Raw genomic sequence first — 9,571 nt, 5'->3', positions numbered from 1 at the left:
GGCTATGTTTTTCAAATTAGGGTTATGCAGCTTTAATGGCTTGCTGCAAAGCCACACATCCGCCCATACAAATGACCTCCCCTCCCCCCTTTTCTGTCCACCAACAGAGCTTTCTGTTGGCAGGCTTTGATCGCTGCTGCAGGTTATTGGGTTTTTTTTTTTTTTTCATAAAATGTACTATTTTTTTCCCCCACCCCCTACCAGCCAATCGCTGTGATCAGCTTTCATAGGCATTTGCCTATGAGAGACCCGGTCACTTTTGTGACTCCCCAGGGACAGCCGAGGGACACGGCTGTCCCCAGTACAGCACTGTCGTAGATTGCAGTGTTGTACAATGTAAATAGACAGTGTCTAACAGTCTCTGGACAATGCAAATAGACGCCGTCTAACAGTCTCCTAGCGGCTGATGACTGAGGTCGATGACTGATGGCTAGTGGGAGACTGATGATAGAGCAGAGTTCCGTCACTCAAGCGGGGAGGCCCGTGATCCCCAACAAAACACCCCCGCAGGACTATACGCCAATTGCCGTCCTGGGGCTGCAGATGCGTTCACTCCAATTGGCGTGAGGCGGTCTGCAAGGGGTTAAAGGAAACCAGAGCTGAAAGAAATTTAAAGTTTTATACATACCTGTGGCTTCCTCCAGCCCCATCCGCACGGATTGCTCCCACGTCTGCTGGAGAGATACGTAGAGGGCGCGCTGGCTGAATTTATGGTACCTGGTGCTGGAGCTGGAGAAGACTGAGGACGGCGCCGTGGGAGCGATCCGTGCAGATGGAGCTGGAGGAAGCCCCAGGTATGTATAAAACTTTTAATTTCTCTCAGCTCTGGTCCACTTTAAGCAAGTCATACACTGTACAAGCACACTGCCAACCGGTACGCGATGGATCATCGATAACACTTTACATCAGCCAAGAACCACCATTCCTGTTCAAGTAATGTCTGTAGGTCGATCTATATTTTTATAATAAAGCTAACACATTATTACATAAATCATGTTCAATATACCATAAGATTCCATCAGTGGTAGAAATGAAAACGTTACTGTTATCTGCAGTAAAGATGAAGATATGCTTTGCACAGCTTGATTAAAATGCTGCTTTTCAAAGCAATAGAGTATACTGTAGGAGCTTACATGTGTGCGTGGGTAATGATAGCTGATTTTAATGGGGTCTGTTAGAAAAGTCTGCCTAGGTCTCGTTTGACTAGGATAGTCATGTGATAGTAACATAGGAGAAATGGATGTACAGTGCAATTTACTCTGGGACAAATGTTCATCTTATGTATTTTTACTTTTTTTATTTTTATTCTTAATTTTACACTTTTTTGTGTGTGAAAGTGCTCCTTTAAAATCTAACTATGAATTTTCCTTATTCCCTCCACCCACCCCTTCTTCCACCCACCCCTTCTTCCACCACTTAACACATGGAAAGGAACCCCACTTCCAAATGCCCTTCTGAAAAGACTGATCATATCCGTCCCACATCACCATTGCTTCCCGCTACCCTTTACATTACAGTCATACATTCCTCTCTTTGGGAACAATGTGGCGTTATAGAGGAATACAAGGCTTTTATGCCCTCTCGCCGCGGATCCTGCGGGCCAGCTGGATGTATTTGGACATGATGGTGACCCTCTTGGCGTGGATGGCGCACAGGTTGGTGTCCTCGAAGAGCCCCACTAGATAAGCCTCGCTAGCCTCCTGCAGAGCCATGACGGCCGAGCTCTGGAAGCACAGGTCAGTCTTGAAGTCCTGGGTGATCTCCCGCACCAGGCGGTGGAAGGGAAGCTTATGGATCATCAGCTCAGTTAATTTCTGGTAGCGGCGGATCTCTCGAAGAGCCACAGAACCGGCCCAGTAGCGGTGAGGCTTCTTCACTCCTCCGGTGGCCGGGGCGCTCTTCTGGGTGGCTTTGGTATGTGAATGCCATGTGGCTGGAGGTAAATCTGACCTCCCCACCATCTTGTGCTGTCCCCCATCATAGCCCTCTCTGTTTTCAATCCCTCCCTTCCATCCTCCCTCTGTTTTCCTACACCCCACTGGGCTCCCCGGTTTTGTATACCTCCTCCATTTTGTGCTCTTTCCCCCCTTCTCTCTTGTGCTCTTTCTCCCTCTTTTTTCTCTCCTGTCTTTCACTTCTCCCCCTTCACTCTCCAGGGGCTTATCTACAGTTCTCCAGGCCCCACAGCCAGGCCAACACAGCACTGCCACCAGCCCGGCCCCTCAGCATCACCACCAGCCAGGCCAGCACAGCAATACCACCAGCCAGGCCCCTCAGCATCACTGCCAGCTGGGCCAGCACAGCAATCCCACAAGCCAGGCCCCTCAGCATCACTGCCAGCCAGGCCAGAAGCCAGGGGACACTGCCTATTTATGTGAAATGCTGCGTATGTATGGTATTTAAGTTACACCACTGCTAGATTCATGTACATTTGACCCCACCCATGACCACGCCCACTTTCCCACTGCATGGCCACGCCCATTTTTTGCCACGTGCGCTTACGCACATTCACTGTCCCTTGGTGCCTAGGGGTGCCCCAGATATCCAGATCCTAACAACGCCCCTGCTTCCAGTTAAATAACAGGGAGATGCTGAGTGGTTTATGTGCATGCACCTGTCCCCCTCTCAGAAGGCACTGCAAGTAGGCAAGAGTCTGCAGTGAGTTGGCAGCTTTGCTCTAGATGGCATTAGAACTCAGTATGGACCTCTACATGGTGCATTAAAACAAACCTGTGAGAGAAAAAAAAAGTTAGATTCTTACCTAAGTAGTGGGAAGTATCTGGAAGGTCCAGAGGCTTCCAAGCTCACCACTACAGGCCCTCTTCTTTTCATAGCCGTGCTTCCTTCCGAGTAAGAGATGCTTCGTATTGGGCATTTGCGGGTAAGCACCTTGCATGGCCAGTAGAACTAAGGTTCTTGTGCATGGAGGAGAAAAAGCTATGCACGATTGGCTTTATTCTATTGGGCATGCTTAGATCTTACTTGCACATGCCCAGTATGGAGAAGCTCATACTTGGAAGAGAGCAAGGCCACAAGAGCGTATTCAACAAGCCCTTGTTGAATACGTTCAGAGGAATCCAGCGCTGGGTTGGTGGACAAGGAGTGTCCGGGAAACCTCTGGACTATCCAGAAGCTTTCCACTACAGGGAAAAGCAACCAGTAACTGTTTTTCACTTCAGATAGATTTTAAACTATTGCTAGAGGGTAGCAGGGATTTAATGAGTGTGTGCTGTCTTTTGTATTGTTTGAGAATTGGGGGCAACCCTGAGAAAGTAATTCTCGACATCTGCTTTAACCTTATAATCACATATGACAGAACAGCACTTTATCAAGATGTGCAGAAATATATGTGTAATGGTAATCTGTAGACTTAGCTGCACATAATTATGTTATAAACTGACGTTTTTGGTGTCAGAAGGTTTACAAGATTTGCAGCTGTTCATAAATTATAATTTGCACATTGTACTAAAGCTAAGATGTATAGAACAACTTTTTCCTAAGCAACAGGGCATGACTATAAGAAAGTAAATCTGATATACTGAATTAATCAGCCAGTTCTGCCTTCCATTCATTCTCTAAGGCACCTTCTCATAGCCATATTCTGTCCCTAAGTTTAAGGTCATTGTACAGAACATATACAGTGTGTGTGTGTGTGTGTATATATATATATATATATATATATATATATATATACGTATATATATATATATATATATATACGTATATAGCACGATGGCATAGTGCTGAACACTCTCACCTTGCAGGACTGGGTTCCCTGGTTCAAATCTCAGCAAGGAGTTTGTTTGTTCTCCCCTTTTCTGTGTGAGTTTCCTTTGGGTACTCTGATTTCCTCCAACATCCCAAATACATGCAGATAGGGTAATTGACTTCCCCCTAAATTGGCCCTAGACTATGATACATACACTACACAGTACATACTGTACATAAACATATGACTATGGTAGGGATTCGATTGAGGACCCTTCTGAGGGATGGTTAAGTGACAAGACATTATACACTGTACAGCACTGGAGAAGATGTCAGTGCTATATAAATAATATATATATATATATATATATATATATATATATATATATATATATATATATACAGGATCTTCTCAAAAAATTAGCATACTGTGATAAAGTTCATTATTTTCTGTAATGTACTGATAAACATTAGACTTTCATATATTTTAGATTCAAATACACACAACTGAAGTAGTTCAAGCCTTTTATTGTTTTAATATTGATGATTTTGGCATATAGCTCATGAAAACCAAATATTCATATCTCAAAAAATTTGCATATTTCATCCGACCAATAAAAGACAAGTGTTTTTAAAACAAAAAAAAGTCAACCTTCAAATAATTATGTTCAGTTATGCACTCAATACTTGGTCGGGAATCCTTTTGCAGAAATGACTGCTTCAATGCGGCGTGGCATGGAGGCAATCAGCCTGTGGCACTGCTCAGGTGTTATGGAGGCCCAGGATGCTTCGATAGCGGCCTTAAGCTCATCCAGAGTGTTGGGTCTTGCATCTCTCAACTTTCTCTTCATAATATCAAACAGATTCTCTATGAGGTTCAGGTCAGGAGAGTTGGCAGGCCAATTGAGCACAGTAATACCATGGTCAGTAAACCATTTACCAGTGGTTTTGGCACTGTGAGCAGGTGCCAGGTTGTGCTGAAAAATGAAATCTTCATCTCCATAAAGCTTTTCAGCAGATGGAAGCATGAACCCACTTTTGAACCAGAAACAGCGGCAGAAGCGCCTGACCTGGGCTACAGAGAAGCAGCACTGGACTGTTGCTCAGTGGTGCAAAGTACTTTTTTCGGATGAAAGCAACTTTTACATGTCATTCAGAAATCAAGGTGCCAGAGTCTGGAGGAAGCAGTGCTGGGCGTAATGGAAAAAACTACGCTTACGGATCATTACGCGTAATTTTACGCTATTACACATTACGGAATTACGCTTACGGCGTAGACATTCATTTGCGGTACATGTCTGTAATTACGCATAGCCCTTACGCAATTACGCGTAAGAATACCGTAATTCAGGTTGTTACGTTATTGGCTTACGCGTAAATTCCTACTAGCAATTAATGCGTAAGGTCATGCTGCCAAGCGGAAAAGTTGACGCATGGATCAATGTTAGGTAGCCTGCCGACTTTAAGGGTTAATAGCAAAGCCCCCTTAAGTGCTAAGAGCCTCAAATTTGGAGAATATATTAAGGAGATCAGAAGGAATAAGAGGAACATTTTTTTTTTCAAAAAGACCTTATAGTTTTTGAGAAAATCGATGTTAAAATTTCAAAGGAAAAATATATACATTTAAAAACCCGCCGACTTTAACGGTTAATAGCAAAGCCTGCTTAAAATTTAGGAACACCAAATTCACAGGGTATATTAAGGGGATCAGTGGGAATAAGAGGAAAAATATTTTTTTCAAAAAGACCTTATAGTTTTTGAGAAAATCGATTTTTAAGTTTCAAGGGCAAAAATGTCTTTTAAATGCAGAAAATGTCAGTTTTTTTTGCACAGGTAACAATAGTGTTTTATTTTTATAGATTCCCCCAAGTGGGAAGAGTTTTACTTACTTCGTTCTGAGTGTGGGAAATATTAAAAAAAACCGATGTGGGGTCCCCCCTCCCAGACCTCTTTAACCCCTTGTCCCCCATGCAGACTGGGATAGCCAGAATGCGGAGCACCTGCCGCGTGGGGCTCCGCACCCTGACTATACCAGCCCGCATGGTCCATGGATTGGGGGGTCTCGGAAGGGGAGGGGCAGCCAAGCTTTCCCCTCCCCCTCCGAGCCCTTGTCCAATCCAAGGACAAGGGGCTCTTCTCCACCTCCGATGGGCGGTGGAGGTGGAGGCCGCGATTTCCTGGGGGGGGGGTTCATGGTGGCATCTGGGAGTCCCCTTTAAAAAGGGGTCCCCCAGATGCCCACCCCCCCCTCCCAGGAGAAATGAGTATAGAGGTACTTGTACCCCTTACCCATTTCCTTTAAGAGTTAAAAGTAAATAAACACACAAACACATAGAAAAAGTATTTTAATTGAACAAAAAACATAACCACGAAAAAAGTCCTTTAATATTCTTAATTAACCATTAATACTTACCTGTCTCTTTAAAAACAGTTCCCATGCAATATCCTCTGAAATATACTAATCAGTTACAATGTAACAAAGTTGTTACAATGTAACAACTTTGTTACTTTGTAACTCCACCGCACCCGACGTCACTCGCCGCTCACCCGCCGGCCGCCGCATACACTAACGCTAAGTCCCCGCCGGCTCCCGCCGTCCACTCCGCCCACACGTGTCACCCATATACATGCTGGCACCCATTGGTGCCAGCATGTATATAGGTGACATGTGGGAGAGGCGGGGAGGGCAGCGAGAGCCGGCGGGACTTAGCGTCCTGCACCCGACAGAGCTCTGAGCTATATAGCTCAGAGCTCTCTAAAGCATATTTGTATTTGGGCTCCAAGGAGCCCCATTGGTCCTTAGCAGACCAATGGGGTTCCTTCAAATCAGAAGGAACCCCATTGGTCTGCTAAGGACCAATGGGGCTCCTTGGAGCCCAAATACAAAGATGCTTTAGAGAGCTCTGAGCTATATAGCTCAGAGCTCTGTCGGGTGCAGGACGCTAAGTCCCGCCGCCTCTCGCTGCCTCCCCGCCTCTCCCACATGTCACCTATATACATGCTGGCACCCATGGGTGCCAGCATGTATATGGGTGACAGGTGTGGGCGGAGTGGACGGCGGGAGCCGGCGGGGACTTATGTATGCGGCGGCCGGCGGGTGAGCGGCAAGTGACGTCGGGTGCGGTGGAGTTACAAAGTAACAAAGTTGTTACATTGTAACAACTTTGTTACATTGTAACTGATTAGTATATTTCCGAGGATATTGCGTGGGAACTGGCTTTTAATGGGACAGGTAAGTATTAATGGTTAATTAAGAATATTAAAGGACTTTTTTCGTGGTTATGTGTTTTGGTGAATTAAAATACTTTTTCTATGTGTTTGTGTGTTTATTTACTTTTAACTCTTAAAGGAAATGGGTAAGGGGTACAAGTACCTCTATACTCATTTCTCCTGGGAGAGGGGGTGGGCATCTGGGGGACCCCTTTTTAAAGGGGACTCCCAGATGCCACCATGAACCCCCCCCCAGGAAATCGTGGCCTCCACCTCCACCGCCCATCGGAGGTGGAGAAGAGCCCCTTGTCCTTGGATTGGACAAGGGCTCGGAGGGGGAGGGGAAAGCTTGGCTGCCCCTCCCCTTCCGAGACCCCCCAATCCATGGACCATGCGGGCTGGTATAGTCAGGGTGCGGAGCCCCACGCGGCCGGTGCTCCGCATTCTGGCTATCCCAGTCTGCATGGGGGACAAGGGGTTAAAGAGGTCTGGGAGGGGGGACCCCACGTCGTTTTTTTAAAATATTTCCCACACTCAGAACGAAGTAAGTAAAACTCTTCCCACTTGGGGGAACCTATGAAAATAAAACACTATTGTTACCTGTGCAAAAAAAAATGACATTTTCCGCATTTAAAAGACATTTTTGCCCTTGAAACTTAAAAATCGATTTTCTCAAAAACTATAAGGTCTTTTTGAAAAATGTTTTTTTCCTCTTATTCCCACTGATCCCCTTAATATCCCCTGTGAATTTGGTGTTCCTAAATTTTAAGCAGGCTTTGCTATTAACCGTTAAAGTCGGCGGGTTTTTAAATGTATATATTTTTCCTTTGAAACTTTAACATCGATTTTCTCAAAAACTATAAGGTCTTTTTGAAAAAAATGTTTTTCCTCTTATTCCTTCTGATCTCCTTAATATATTCTCCAAATTTGAGGCTCTTAGCACTTAAGGGGGTTTTGCTATTAACCCTTAAAGTCGGCGGCTTTTTTATATTATACGGGAGCGTAATATTACGCGATTACGGCAGACTGTGTAATTTCAATAGGAGTTTACTGTCTTACGCGTAATTTGTTACGCGTAATAACGTAACCTACGGTCTACGCGTAATTAATTACGCGTAATACCGTAACCTTACACGTAACGCTTACGGTGCATTTGTAGTGAATTACGATGCGTAATTACGCTAATGCGTAATTTCGGCCCAGCACTGGGAGGAAGACTGGGGAGAGGGAAATGCCAAAATGCCTGCAGTCCAGTGTCAAGTACCCACAGTCAGTGATGGTCTGGGGTGCCATGTCAGCTGCCGGTGTTGGTCCACTGTGTTTTATCGAGGGCAGGGTCAATGCAGCGAGCTATCAGGAAATTTTAGAGCACTTCATGCTTCCATCTGCTGAAAAGCTTTATGGAGATGAAGATTTCATTTTTCAGCACGACCTGGCACCTGCTCACTGTGCCAAAACCACTGGTAAATGGTTTACTGACCATGGTATTACTGTGCTCAATTAGCCTGTCAACTCTCCTGACCTGAACCCCATAGAGAATCTGTGGGATATTGTGAAGGGAAAGTTGAGAGACGCAAGACCCAACACTCTGGATGAGCTGAAGGCTGCTATCGAAGCATCCTGGGCCTCCATAACACCTGAGCAGTGCCACAGGCTGATTGCCTCCATGCCACGCCGCATTGAAGCAGTCATTTCTGCAAAAGGATTCCCGACCAGTGCATAACTGAGTATAATTATTTGAAGGTTGACTTTTTTTTGTTTTAAAAACACTTGTCTTTTATTGGTCGGATGAAATATGCTAATTTTTTGAGATAGGAATTTTTGGTTTTCATGAGCTGTATGCCAAAATCATCAATATTAAAACAATAAAAGGCTTGAACTACTTCAGTTGTGTGTATTTGAATCTAAAATATATGAAAGTCTAATGTTTATCAGTACATTACAGAAAATAATGAACTTTATCACAGTATGCTAATTTTTGGAGAAGATCCTGTATATATATATATATATATATGTATATATATATATATATATATATATATATATATATATATATATATATATATATATATAATTAAACAACAACCATGTTCTCAATGAACCCAAAAAACTCATTAATATCAAAGCTGAATATTTTTGAAAGTAGTTTTAGTTTGTTTTTAGTTTTAGCTATTTTAGGGGGATATATGTGTGTGCAGGTGACTATTACTGTGCATAATTATTAGGCAACTTAACAAAAAACAAATATATACCCATTTCAATTATTTATTTTTACCAGTGAAACCAATATAACAGCTCAACATTCACAAATATACATTTCTGACATTCAAAAACAAAACGAAAACAAATCAGTGACCAATATAGCCACCTTTCTTTGCAAGGACACTCAAAAGCCTGCCATCCATGGATTCTGTCAGTGTTTTGATCTGTTCACCATCAACATTGCGTGCAGCAACCACAGCCTCCCAGACACTGTTCAGAGAGGTGTACTGTTTTCCCTCCTTGTAAATCTCACATTTTATGATGGACCACAGGTTCTCAATGGGGTTCAGATCTGGTGAACAAGGAGGCCATGTCATTAGTTTTTCTTCTTTTATACCCTTTCTTGCCAGCCATGCTGTGGAGTACTTGGGCGTGTGTGATGGAGCATTGT

General features: G+C 43.9%; 1 protein-coding gene across 1 annotated transcript; it reads right to left on the bottom strand.

Moving 5' to 3' along the window:
• Positions 1 to 1,571: 1,571 nt before the first annotated feature.
• LOC137537902 (histone H3-like) lies at positions 1,572 to 1,961 on the bottom strand. Its single transcript, XM_068259852.1, has one exon. The coding sequence runs from the start codon at positions 1,959 to 1,961 to the stop codon at positions 1,572 to 1,574; it is 390 nt and encodes a 129-aa protein (XP_068115953.1).
• Positions 1,962 to 9,571: the final 7,610 nt, after the last annotated feature.

This window comes from Hyperolius riggenbachi, chromosome 1 (genome assembly GCF_040937935.1).
Source record: "Hyperolius riggenbachi isolate aHypRig1 chromosome 1, aHypRig1.pri, whole genome shotgun sequence".
Taxonomy (NCBI): domain Eukaryota; kingdom Metazoa; phylum Chordata; class Amphibia; order Anura; family Hyperoliidae; genus Hyperolius; species Hyperolius riggenbachi.
The sequence above is the reverse complement of the archived record's forward strand: the minus strand, read 5'-3'. Positions and strand labels throughout refer to the sequence as shown.